The sequence below is a fragment of the Elephas maximus genome, chromosome 19 (assembly GCF_024166365.1).
Source record: "Elephas maximus indicus isolate mEleMax1 chromosome 19, mEleMax1 primary haplotype, whole genome shotgun sequence".
In the NCBI taxonomy this organism is placed as follows: domain Eukaryota; kingdom Metazoa; phylum Chordata; class Mammalia; order Proboscidea; family Elephantidae; genus Elephas; species Elephas maximus.
Window position 1 is genome coordinate 8,355,209 of NC_064837.1, and position 14,502 is coordinate 8,369,710.

The following is a 14,502-nucleotide window of genomic DNA, read 5'->3' on the forward strand; positions in this document are numbered from 1 at the left end:
AATATGATGGCAAAATTAGGACATTTCCAGATACACAGCAATTAAGGAAATCTGTAAAAACCAGACCAACATTACAAGAAATATTAAAGAGTCCTTCAGAAAGAGAACCAGCAATGCCAGACAACAACCCGAGATTAGGACACAGGACAGCATCAGCCAGACACCACCCAGATATAGAATTCTCAAAAATAAAACAAAGCTAAAAGACTGGAAACAGGGAACCAGAAACATCAATCTGTAAGTGACAACAACATCAAAACAAAAAGGGGGAATAGTGCAGTTTCATATGGAGAGAAAGACAAGGAGCTATCAAGAAATAAGACTGCTTTAAACGCATGAAGAAAAAGGTAAATTTCAAGGTAACCACAAAGAAAGTTAACAAACCTACTCATCAAAATAAAATAGAAGAAAAACATAAGGACTCAATAAACACAAGGCTGGCTAAACACAAAATCAACAACAATGAAAGAAATGAAAAGGAAATCCACAAACAAAAAGAACTCAGCACAGAAAATTAAGTGGAACAAAGAAACCGTCAACACTACCACAAAAAAAAAAAAAAACCTCAACAAAATGACGGCAGTAAACTCATACCTATCGATAACCACACTGAATGTAAATGGCTTAAATGCACCAGTAAAGAGACAGAGAGTGGCAGAATGAATAAAAATACACGGCTCATCAATATGCTGTCTACAAGAGACACACCATAGACACAAAGGCATAAATAAAATGAAACTCAAAGAAAAGAAAAAAATACATGGAACAAACAATAAACAAAAAACATCAGGAGTGGCAATATCAATATCTGATAAAATAGACTTTAAGGCAAAATCCACCATAAAAGATAATTAAGGAAATTATATAATTAAAGGGTTAATCAACCAAAAGAACATAACCATAATAAATATCTCCACACTCAATGACAGGTCGCCAAAATACATATAACAAACTAACAGCACTGAAAGAGAAATAGTTTCAAAATAATAGTAGGAGACTTCAACAAACCACTTTCAGTGAAGGACAGATAAACTAGAAAGAAACTCAACAAAGATACAAAAGATCTAAATGCCCGTCTTCTGGCCAACATGGCACCACAGACAGAAGCACCGTGCTGTCCCTCCACAGCAAAGACCCAAAAAACTAAGTAAAACACAGACAAACGTCATTCCTGGAACCTGAAGTGCCAAATGAAGAAGTAGAGAACTCAGCCAAGCACGGAATGGAATAAGAAACTGACAGAGGATGGAGAGCAAGGAGAGAGAAGTGCAGAGGGCCCCATCATATAATGCCGCCCCGATCCGCCATCTTGGACTCCAGTCAGGGCAGGCAGGAAACACGGGAAAGCAGCTTCGCGGAACTCCCAGCAGGAAACAGAGTTCCCGGTAACCAGCGATACATGCTTTCCCACCCCCCATTCTCTCCCTGCTGCTCTACCTCCAAGCTTCCTGGCTGGCTGTAGTGGCTCAGCCTGTCTGGGAAGTTCAGCGTCCCTGCCACTTGGATTCACCCCACCCACACTGGAGACTAGTAGACAAGGAGTATGGGAAAGCAGCTTCATGAAGTTCCTAGCAGGAGATAGAGCACCCGGTAAGGAGCGATATACGCTTTCCTAGTCTCCCCGTCTTCCCCCCACTTCGGTCTTCTCTGCTTCCTGCCAGCTGCAGTCTCCTGGCCAGGAGGCAACTGCTTTGGCCTCAGGCTGCTTGGATTCGCCCTGTCCGCAATGGCTGGGCCCCTGAGCTGGTATTGCTTCTTTCCATCTCTTTTCATTTCTTTAGTGCCTCCTACCACCCCCCACCCCCCCCGCCCCTTCTTTCTCTGGAATACCTGGCTCTGTGTGCCATCTTTGCTTCTTCCTGAAAGGCTGTGAAGCCCTCCGCTCGACTGACGGGTGAACCACTCCCCCGGCTGGTGACACCATGCTGGTGGGATCCCTGGGGCTTTTTTTCCCCATGTTTTGCTTTGTCCTGTTTTGTTTTGTTTGTTTGTTTTCTTTTTGTTTTCACAGCTTGGGAGCCCCTTCTACCAGGCTGCACCCCACAGCTTAGGAGCCACTCCCCCAATCTGTGCAGCCACGTAGGTGGGATCCCCGGGGGCATTTCTTTTTTTTCTTTTCTCTCTCTTTTTTTCTTTATGTCTGTCTTCATTTCTCAGTTCTTATCTCTCTACACTTATCTTATTTTCTTGTCTCCTGAATACCTGGTGCTGTGTGACATCTATACCCCCTCTAGCCAGGCTATACTGTGCAGCCTGGGAGCCATTTCCCCAGTCTTAGCAGCCCCACCAGTGGGACTCTGGGACCTCTGCGGGCTTTTCTTTTCCAAAACTTTATGTAGTTATTTTTTTCCAAAACTTTAGTTATTTTTTCTTCCTCTCCCCCCCTTTTTTTTGCTTTTTTCCATTTCCTAGTTTCTCATTGCTCCACTCCAACGGCAAGCTCCCTTAGCATTCTTCTTTTTTTTTCTCTTTCTTTGTTTGCTTGTTCATTTTTGGCTCCTGTTTTTCTCTCCTCTCTCTCCTCTTCCCATATCCCTGTTAGCACTACACATCACAATCCCCCCCCTTCCTGCCTACATGCACTGTGCACTAAACATCACACCTCTGAGCAGCACAGGCATGGCCTACTGGAACCTGCCCAGCACAGATTCCTTGCCTGTCCTGTCAGCCCTAGTATGTAGCACAAACAACCCATCCCAGCCCCTCCTTTTCAGCGGGACCTGCCATGCTGCACCACAGCTGAATGACTGGTCCTGCCCATTGGACAAGGAGGTGAAAAGTATTGTGAATACAGACGAGCAAACAACAAAGAATGCACAGCCCGGCTGCTCAGATGTAACCAAATAAAATAAAAAAGCAGGATGAAACAAACAAATCTACAATCAAGAAATGAAGAAAATAACTACTGAATGTCCTGAAGACAGCAGACAATATCATAAAACATAAAAAAAAAAAAAAAAAAAAAAACCAGGAAAGGATGGTTCCAGTAGGCATCCAAAATAAAACACCAGATGACTTTCCACTAGAAGAAAAGGCACTAGAACTACCTGACAGGGAATTCAAATCTCTAATATTCAGAGTAATCTAAGAGTTGAAGCAAAAAGCAGACAAAAACGAGGGAAAAATAGACAAATTTTTGGAAAAGGTAGACAAATTCATGGAAAATACAGACAAAAAAATGGAAGAATTCAGGAAAATAATACAGGAAAAAAATGCCAAAAATAAATTCACAACTAGAAATCATACAAAAACAACAATTAGAAATCCAAAAGATAAACAACAAAATTTCAGAAATGGACAGTGTCATAGAAGGGCTGAGGAGCAGTTTTGAAACAAGGGAAGACAGAATCAGTGAAATTAAAGACAAACACTTGGATACAACTCTATTTGAGAAAAAACCAGAAAAAAGAACAAAGAAAAATGAAGAAAACCTGAGAATTATGAGGGATACAATCAAAAGCAAAATTTTGTGAGTGATCAGAGTTCCAGAACAGGGAGAGAAAATGGAAAATACAGAGGATCATTGAAGAATTGCTGACAGAAACCTTCCCTAATATCATGAATGATGAAAAGCTGACCATCCAAGAAGCTCAACGAACCCATATAGGATAGACCTCAAAAGAAAAACACCAAGGCACAGCATAATCACACTCGCTAAAGCCAAAGACAAAGAAAAAGTCCTGGAAGCAGTTCAAGAAAAACAAAAAGTCACATACAGAGGGTAAACAATAAGACTAAACTCTGATTATTTGGCAGAAATCACGCAGGCAAGAAGGCAATGGAATGACATATATAAAACCTTGAAAGAAGAAAAAATTACCAACCAAGAATAATATACTCTGCAAAACTTTCGTTCAAATATGATAGTGAAATTAGAACATTTCCAAATAAACAGAAATTAAGGGAATATGTATAAACCAAACCAAACTTATGAGAATTATTAAAGGGAGTCCTTTGGTCTGAGAACAAAAAAAAAATCAGACCACAGCCTGCACCTAGGACGCAAGATTGTACCAGCCAGATACCAACTTAGGAAATGAACTCTCAAGGACTATTCAAAACCAAAACAATGCAACAGGGAACCAGAGAGGTTAATCTGTAAATGACAACATGTAAGATCAATAAAAGAGGGAGTAAACAGTATAGGCATAGAACTTTCTAATACAGGGGAAGGCAAGGCGATACCAAGTAATAATAGACTGGTTCAAACCTAGGAAGTTAAGGAGAAATTTCAAGGTAACCCCAAAGAAAGTTAACAAACCTCCTCATCAAAATAAAGAAGAAAAACATAAAGTCTCAATGAAAACAAAATCTACAAAAACAAAAGAAATGAAAAAGAAATCCACAAACAAAAGGAACTCAGCACAGGAGAGTAGGAGGAACAAAGAAAACGTTAGCACCACAAAAAAAAGCACTACAAAATGAAACAGCAATAAACTCTGATACAGAACAACAATGGATCTGTGAAGCATCTCATAACATGGATGCATCTGGAGGTCATTATACTGAGTGAAATAACTCAATCACAAAAGGACAAATGTTGCATGAGACCACTACTGTAAAAACTCATGAAAAGGTTTACACACAAAAAGAAACAATATTTGATGGTTATGAGGGAGGGGATAGGTGGGGATGAAAAAACACTTAATAGACAAAAGATAAAGCAGTATCTTTGGTGAAGGGTAAGGCAGTACACAATACTGGGGGAGCCAGCACAACCTGTACAAGGCAAGGCCACAGTAGCTCCACAGACTCATTCAAACTCCCTGAGGGACCGAACTACTGGGCTGAGGGCTGTGGGGACCATGGTCTCAGGGAATATCTAGCTCCACTGGCATAACAGAGTTTATAATGAAAATGTTCTCTATTCTAGTTTGGTGACAAGTGTCTGGGGTCTTAAAAGCCTGTGAGCGGCCATCTAGAATATTCCACTGGTCTCACCCCTTCGGGAGCAAGGAAGAATGAAAAAAACTAAAGACACAAGGGAAAGATTAGTCCAAAGGACTGATGGACCACATCTACCATGGCCTCCACCAGGCTGAGTCCAGTACAACTAGATGGTACCTGGCTACCACCACTGACTGCTCTGACAGGGATCACAAGAGAGGGTCCCACACAGAACTGGAGAAAAATGTAGAACAAAATTCTAACTCAAAAAGAAAGACCAGACTTGCTGGCCTGACAGAGATGAAGAAACCCTGAGAGTATGGCCCCTGGATACCCTTCCAGCTCAGTAATGAGGCCACTCCTGAGGTTCACCCTTTAGCCAAAGACTGAACAGGCCCATGGAAAAAACTAAGACTAAAGGGGTACACCAGCCTTGGGGCAGGGACAGGAAGGCAGGAGGGAACAGGAAAGCTGTTAATAGGGAACCCAGTGTTGAGAAGGGAGAGTGTTGACATGTCATGGGGTTGTTAACCAGTGTCATACAACAATGTGTGTACTGATGAAAAACTAGTTCATTCTTTAAACGTTCATCTAAAGTTCAATTAAAAAAAAAAAAAAGGATTACAGGCAAAAGATCTAAATGCCGCAATAAACCAACAGGACCTCATAAACATATACAGAACACTTCACCCAAAAGCAGCAAAGTATACATTCTTTTCCAACATACATGGATCATTCCCCAGAATAGACTACATCTTAGGCCACAAAGCTACCCTTGATAAAACCCAGAACATTGAAATAATAGAAAGCTTTTTCTCTAATCACAATGCTGTAAAAGTAGAAGCCAATAATAGAAAGAGCAAGGGGAAAAAAATAGGTGGAAACTGAATAATACCTTGCTTAAAAACCAATGAGTAATAGAAGGAATCAAAGAAGAAATAAAAAAATTCTAGGATTAAATGAGAATGAAAACACAACATACCAAAACTTTTGGAACATAGCAAAAGCAGTGCTCAGAGGTTTATTTAGAGTAATGAATGCACACACCAAAAAAGAAGAATTGGCCAAAATCAAAACATTAACCCTATATCTTGAGAAAATGGAAAGCAGCAGCAAATGTAGCCCACAGTCACCAGAAGAAAGGAAATATAACTAGAGCAGAAATAAATGAAACAGAGAACAAAAAACAATAAAAAGAATCAACAAGAACAGAAGTTCGTTCTTTGAAAGGATCAATAAAATGGACAAACCACTGGCCAAACTGACAAAAGACAACAGGAGAAGCAGCAAATAACCCGAATAAGAAATGAGATGGGTGTCATCACAGCAGAAATAAAAAGGATCATAACAGTACACTACGAAAAATAATACTCCAACAAATTTGAAAATCTAGAGAAAATGGACGAATTTCTAGAAACATGCTACCTACCTAAACTAACACAAACTGAGCTAAAAAAAACTAAGCACACCCATAACAAAAGGAGAGATTGAAGAAGTAATAAAAACCTTGCAATAACAACGACACCAACAAAAAGCCCTGGCCCAGACGCTCTCACTGGAGAATTCTACCAAACATTCAGAGAACAATTCGCACCAATACTACTCAACCTATTTCAGAGCATAGAAAAGGGAGGAATACTCTTGAATTCATTCTATGAAGCCAGCATAGCCCTAATACCAAAGCTAGACAAAAACATCATAAAAAAGAAAATTAAAGACCAATATCCTTCATAGATGCAAAAATTCTCAAAAAAATTCTAGCCAATACAATTCAACAGCATATCAATAATAATAATAATAGTAATAATAATAATACATCATGACCAAGTGGGATTCATACCAGGTATGCAAGGATGGTTCAACATTAGAAAATCAATCAGTGTAATCCACCACATAAATAAAAGAATCACATGATCATCTCAATCGATGCAGAAAGGCATTTGATAAAGCCCAACACTCATTCCTGATAAAAACTCTCAGCAAAATAGGAATGGAAGGGAAATTCCTCAACATGATAAAGGGCATTTATACAAAACCAAAAGGCAATCTTATTCTCAATGGAGAGAGACTGAAAGCATTCCACGTGAGAAGGAGAAACAGACAAGGATCAGACAATAAAATTACCACTGTTACTCAACATCGTACTGGAAGCCCTAGCTAGAGCAATAAGCCAAGAAAAGGAAATAAAGGGCATTCAAATCAGTAAGGAAGAAGTAAAGCTATCCCTATTCCAAGATGATATGATACTATACATATAAAATTCCAAAGATTCCACATGAAAGGTATTGGAACTTATAGAAGCACTCAGCGAAGTAGTGGGATACAAGATCAACATACAAAAATCAGTTGAATTCCTCTACCCCAACAAAGAGAACTTTGAAAATGAAATCAGGAAAATAATACCATTTTAAATAGTAAGGGAGCATACTCACCTGTAGGTATAGTTTTGGTTGTGTATATTTCTAAATACATAATTTTAGGTGTAGAGGGTCCTGGACTCAGCAGGAGAAAAAATGTAGAACAAAACATCAGATTCACAAAAACAACTAGACTTTCTGGTCTGAGAGAGATTGGAGGAACCCCTGAGACTATGGCCCTAAGACACCCTTCTGAGCAGGAACTGAAGACATTCCTGGAGACCACCTTTCAGTCCAATAGACAAACCCATAAAATAAACAGTAATACCCAAGAGGAATGTGTTTTTTACAACCATCAATTAGAAGAAATCAAAAGAACGTTTGCCCGAAAGCAAAGATAAAAAAGCAGGAAGGGGTAGAAAATCCAGAGGAAAGGAAACAGGGAACCCAGGGCAGAAGTGGGGAGAGTGCTGATACGTTGTGGGGAATGCAGCCAGGGCAACGAAACACTTCAAGTACAAACTATTGAATGGGAAACTAATTTGCTCTGTAAACTTTCACCTAAAGCACAATGAAAAATTAAAAAAAGAAAAGGCGAAGTAACCAGCTATGGTCATAAAACTCATTAATGGAATCAGAATCCGCAGTGTGTGCCTCCTGGTCACACCAGAGAAGACTTATTTATTTATTGGTTGAACTAATTTATTGGGTGAACTGTGAAGAAGCATGCAGAGTACTTCCTTGTCTGGGCTCCAGCACCTGGGGCAGGTGGACCAGGGTGGCGTGGATAAGCCACATCCCTGGTTTGGGCTTCCACCCAGCTCCTAGGCCCTCCCAAGCTCAGTCAGCTTGTACCTTGTAGTCCATCTGCTCTGAGCAGTTAAACACGTAGACCATGATGCCCAGCGCTCGGCCCAGGTCCTTGGTGGTCTCTGTCTTGCCTGTGCCTGCCGGTCCTGCGGGAGCCCCACTCATGGTCAGATGCAGAGACTGGGTGAGGGTGATATAACACCTGTCAGACAAGGAGGACACAGGTCATTTTCAGGTGGCCTGACAAATCGCTTTGGCCCTCCTGGGCCCCAGTGAGACAGCTGAGATTCAAGGCCAGGTGGGACTCTGGAACCACTGAGTTCTGACACTGATTCTATAAGGAAAGCCAGGACCTACTCCTGTCTGCTCCCCACAGTGCAGTGAAGAGAACTTTCTAAAGGGCCCATCTGATCGTAACGCTCCCCTTAAAGATCATCTGTGACTCTGCCAGGCCCTTCCTGATGCTACCCCTTCCTCCTTCTGTAGCTTCATTTCTCATGGCTCCCTCACGCCCCAGCACTCTAGAGTCCAGCCACATAGAGTGATTTCATTTGCCCAAACACACTAGGAGTATGTTTGTACTGCTCTGACCTCCCACTGTCTACCCAGCCCCCAAACCCATTTAGCCTACCTGGAGATGTTCCTCTTCAGTCTTTGCCTGGCTAATGCCCACTCACCCCTTGAGACTCCTATTGGACATTAGTTCACCCAATAAATGTTCCTGGGCCCCTCAACACTGGGTTGGTAAGCGCATGCCCCTTGGTGAGCTCCTTCAGCTTGCTGTTCTCCACTTTAATTTTCCACAATCAATACATAAACATCTTTCATATATACCTTTATTACGGCCTCTGTGAGGCAGAGCTGAGGTTCAGGGCCAGGTGAGGACTTATTTGTTGTTTCATTTCTAGAATCTAGCACAGGCTCTAGGCACACATGTTGTTGTTGTTAGCTGCCAATGAGTCGGCCCTTGCCTCATGGGAACCCCATGAACAGTGTAACAAAACCCTGCCCGGTCCTGTGCCATCCACATGAGTGGTTGTTGATCCATAGGGTTTTCATGGGCTAATTTTTGGAAGTATATCTCCAGGCCTTTCTCTCTAGTCCATCTCAGTATGGAAGCTCTGCTGAAACCAGTTCAGCATCATAGCAACATGCAAGCCTCCCCTGACGGATGGGCGGTGGCTACACATGAGGTGCATTGGCCAGAATCAAACCCGGGTCTCCTACGTGGAAGGTGAGAAGTCTAGCGCTGAGCTGTCACTACACCCCACCCTAGGTAGATACCTCAGTAAATATGTATGAAACAAATGAGTGAATGAGTGAATCAATCAGTCATTCAATCTATTTAATTCTAACGTGGTTATTGTACCAATGACAACAAAATGAACTCATCTTAATTAAAGCTTATTTATTGTACTATTTAAAAAAATTTAGGACTTAACTTTCCAGTTAGTCTCGGTTTAAAATGTGCCTTTGGGTAACAGGCACATGAAAAGGTGTTCAATATTATTGGTCATTAGGGAAATGCAAATTAAATCCACAAAAAGATGACACTGTATACACACTGGAATGGCTATAATCAAAAAGACAGATCATAACAAGTGTTGGCGAGGATGTGGGAAAATTGGAACCCTCATACATCGCTGGTGGGAATGTAAAATGGTGCAGCCAGTTTGGAGAACGATTTAGCCGTTTCTTAAAAAGTGAAGCTTACCACACCATTCTACAATTCCCCTCCTAAGAATGTCCTCAGGAGAAATAAAAACACGTGTTCACACAATGACTTGTGCAGAGTGCTTGTAGGAGCACTAGCCAAAAGGCTGAAACAATTCAAACGTCCGTCAGTGGTGAACGTGTGAACAAAATCTGGTACATCCATGCACTGGAATACTATTGGCCAATAGAAAGGAATAAAGTCCTCATACATGTAACAAGATGGACAACCTCAAAAATACTACACTAAGTGAACAAAGGCAGATGCTAAGGATTATGTGTTGTATCACTCCCTTTATACGAAATATCCAAGAAAGAGACAGACAGTGGTTGCCTGGGGCTGGGGATTAGAGCAGAGATTGGTTCCAAATAGGGTAATGGAAACGTTCAAAAACTGGATTGTGGTGGTGGTTGCACAACTCTATAAGTTTACAAAAAGTATTGAATTGTACACTTTTAGTGAGTGCACTTAAAGGCATGTAAATCATTTACCAATAAAGTTGTTAGAAATGTGTCATTGGCCTAACTTTTTAATACCTAGCAAGAGTTAGTCAGCACATGGGCTTTCAGCCTACAGGCTGGAAGTGGGAAGCCTTCTGAGGGAGCCTCCAAAATGAATTCTCTTTGTTTCTGAATCTGATGTCTAAAGCTAACGAGGGACCTCAGGTTAACTGGGTCTTTACTGACCCCACTAAGGATAACCAAACTTTTTGAAACGACATGAAGAGAGCTCCCTTTCCCATTAATGAAGTGCAAAATCTCCATATGTATTTCAGCCTTTGAAAAGTGAAACCCAGGAAGGCAGGCTGTGGCAGAGAGGAGAGGTGTGGGCTTTAATGTTCCTTCTCCATTTTTCCTGTGAAATTGAGTAAGTTCACCAAGCTTATCAGAGGGACCTGGGTCGCATTTGGCCACTGGTGGGCTGGGCTTGCACAGCCATCTCACTCTCCCTGTCAACAAAGTGTGCATGAGAGCGATTGCCTGGTCAGATAGGCCATGAGGTGAGGCGGGTCAGGGTTAAGGTGAAAAAGCTGGGTTTACTTTGGTCACACATTATCATTTTACAACACCTCTGTCCTCTCTCAAGCATCCGTAGCCAGATCCTGACAGACTTCGATATGCAGCCCGAATTATACCTGCCCTACTGAGCTCTGGCTTCTAACTGCAGGTGAGCCCCAATGCCTTCTAAAACTACCCAGAACCTGCAGCAGTCCTGCACCTCCCAGGAGGAAAGGCGGCTGCCTGGACTAGCTGAATTCTGACTCCAGCAACCTCTCCTCCCTAGCCCCTCCCACTCCGTTTCCATCCTATTGCTGCCTCTTCTTCTGCCCAGAGGGCAATTCTGGGCGTCTTCTCTCTGGAGCTACAGGGCTCTCAAGAAATCTGGGTGTCCAGAAACAGTGTTTCACAAATATATATGTGTTTTCATAACAAAATTCATTAAAAAACTTGAGACTCCCCAAAACACATCCTAGGAACCCGGTGTGGGAAACACTACTCTGGTGGGGATGTCTTTTTGAACATCTACTAAGCTTCTGATTATCTCCAGAAGAAGCACTTGGGAGGAAAATGCTAAAATATTATTTTTTTCTGTAATAATAGAACTCCAGAGCTGAAAGATATTTCTGAGATCAATTAATCCAGTTCTCTTATTTTACAGATGGGTAGACTGAGCTCAGGGAGGGAACGTGGTCCATCTAATAAGCTCTAATAACAAAGGGAGGGTCAGTAGGGGTTGCTCAGAACACGAAAAAATATGAAGAAAAATGAAGAAGTAGCATTTCCCTCTGCTATAGGTGGAGTTACTACCATGCTTGGGCCACCGAGTTGGCAGGATGTCCTAGTCCTCTGGCCACGCCCCAACTCCAGGATTCCCTCTGTGGGCTTGTTAGACATCCATCCCTTTAAATGTCCATTGTAACACCTGCAATCTGCTCCTGCTTCCTTATGGGGGTCAGTGTGCTATGTTACAGTGATTTAAAGCATGGGCTCTGAAGTCCGACAGATCTAAGTTCAAATTATACCCCTACTACATAGTGTCTGTGAGACTGGGCCTAGTTATTAAACCTTCTTTGTGACTCAAAAAAAAAAAAAAATTCCACTGGAGTCCATTACCTAGTATTTTTACTGTACAAAGGAATTTAGATAAATTTGCTGCTTAAAAAATGAGGGCAATTGTAAAAATGGCACGGAATTCTTTAAGGAATGTTGACTGAATAACTAACCTCAGCGAGGATGTGCATCAATTTAGTTTGGTTGCGCTTTGGGAACACAGAAGCTTTAGTGTTGGGAGCGGCCTCCGAGGTCAGGTGGACTGAGTGTAAACAAGCCACGCTCTCTTCCATGAAATCTTTCAAATGTGATCATGCAGCCTTCTCTTCCAGCAAAGTGCAGCCTATTACTTTAGTAGGCAGCCCTTTCCACAGTGGGCTGGTTCTGTTTGAAAGGGATTCATAACACTGAGCTAAAATTGGTCTTGTTTTCCTTGGGCAAATTGCTTAGGCTTTATTTTTATCTGCCGCATCAGGCTGTTGTGAGGATACCCTGAGACATCAGATAAGAAAGTGCCTTGAAAGGTAGAAAGCCTATCTACTTTCAAGGTAGTCTTTTTCAAGGTAATAAGTATGTGAAATGTAGCCTTTCTTTTTTGATACAGTTATTCAACTGTCAAAGGGAATATCAAAGATGCTGTGTCTTGAATTCAGCTATGAATAGCTTGTGGCTATCACAGATTTTTGGTCTGGATAATTGTAGAGTTAGGTAAAATCATAGTTGGTTTGTATTAGTTTTCTATTGCTGTGTAATAAATTACCACAGACTTAAAACAGCACCCATTTATTATTTCACAGTTCTGGAGGTCTGGTGTCCAGGTGGGTTTTCTACTTAGGGTCTCACAAGGCCAAAATCAAGGTGCCAGCTGGGCTGGACTCCTCTGGAGGCTCTGGGGGCAGAATTCACTCCCACGATCATTTACGTTCTGGTAGATTTCAGTTCCTTGCAGTTGTGGGAGTGAAGTTCCCATTTCCTTATTGGGTATTGGTCAGGGGTTTTCTCAGCCCTTAAAGACGATTCTCTGATCCTTGCATATGGACCCCTCCACCTTCAAAGCCAGTAATAGCCTGCTGAATCCTTCTTGTGCTTCGAAACTCTCTGATTTCCTCTTCTGCCCTCATTTGGGAGAAAATTCCACTTCTGTGGTAAAGTGCTCAGCTACTAAATGAGTGGTTGGTGGTTCGAACCCACCCAGTGGTTCCTCAGGAGAAAGACTTGGCAATCTGCTGTCATGAAAATTATAGCCTAGAAAACGCTATGGGGCAGTTCTTCTTTGTCACGTGGAGTTTCTATGAGTCAAAAATTGGCTCAACGGCACATAACAGTATGATTACATTAGCCCACCCAAATAATCTCCCTTTTGCCATATACCAGAATATAATCACGGGCATAATATATCATCATATTCAGTTTTCATCCACACACAAAGGGGAGGGAGTTATATAAAGGAAAGGGCCATTGGGGGTCATTCTAAAAATTCTGCCTACTGCACGGTTCAACAACCGCACCCGAGGAATGAACATGATTGCAACAATATGTACCTACAGGGAAGCCTCTAGTGGCAAGCCCAGGACTCAGCTCCCTGACGTTCAATACCTTTATCAATAACTTGAATTAAGAGATAATCGATTGGATACAAGATAGACCCCAAATCTTATTATGTTAACAATTAAAAATGATGAGCTATCCACAGGATCCTCTACTTCAAGCCAAGGTCAAGGAGCCCATCAGCGAAGCCTTAGTTGAAGGATTGGGCCCTGGGGGGTCATGGTAGATCCGTTCAACCTCTGAGATTCAGGAGGTTTCAGCACAAATAGATTTAACGGTGGACTTGACCACATAGCAGGATGCTGGTCTCTACCACCCCAGGGGTGCACAGAACCACGAGGGAGGGTCACCTTGATTACTTTTGAGTTCATGAAAGCGTCTGGAACTATGTGGGTGGGAAGGGGGAAAACTGATGGGCTAGACCCAATAAATTGAAATTTAAGAGGGATGACTGTGAAGTAATCTTCCAAGTACATGTATGCACACAGAATGGGAGAGATGTGGTTAGATGGTTGTTCACATGAAAAAGGCCCAGAGCTTTTAACAGACTCCAAGCTGAACATGAGAGACAGGCTTGGTAGAAGCAGAATGCCCTTAGCACCAACCTATATACAAATACATTCCTTTTGCAACATTTTAAAATTTAAATTTTGAGAATTTTCTGTCTTTAGCACTAATTCCCCCAATTCCTAGATCTACTCCTTACAGCATATGGTTATGAGACCCTTCGTCATCCAGTGCTCGTCTTTCTCTTTGCCTGCACGAGTGGTAAAATGTCTTTCCCAAAATGTGGCAAAAAGAACTGGGATCACTGTCCCACATACGACCTCTCTAACAAATATGGCGGCATGTCTAGTAACTAGACTTGAGTAGTTACAATAATGCTTCATGTTTTTTGTATGTTTCAAATATGGTTAAAAATTCTAGACGTGACCTAGAAAACCAAAGATAATCAATAGAAAAGTTCTTAGAATTTGTGATACAGGGCAGTCAACTGGTAGAACAGAAGCTAGATGTACAAAAATCATTTTTTCTTATATGCAGACTAAAAAAGGAGCCTTGGTAGTGCAGCAGTTAAGAGCTTGGCTGCTAACCAAAAGGTTGGCAGTTCAATTCCACCACCTGCTCCTTGGAA

The 14,502-nt window shown here is 41.8% G+C and overlaps 1 protein-coding gene across 8 annotated transcripts in view; it reads right to left on the reverse strand.

The window, feature by feature from the left end:
• The window catches only part of DNAH9 (dynein axonemal heavy chain 9), a 468,295-nt gene that overhangs the window by 315,393 nt on the left and 138,400 nt on the right, over nt 1–14,502 (reverse strand). For all 8 annotated transcript variants that reach the window (XM_049859546.1, XM_049859547.1, XM_049859545.1 and 5 more), the window contains one exon: nt 8,100–8,256. In XM_049859546.1, coding sequence (XP_049715503.1) covers nt 8,100–8,256 — 157 coding nt within the window. The remainder of the gene's footprint in view (nt 1–8,099; nt 8,257–14,502) is intronic.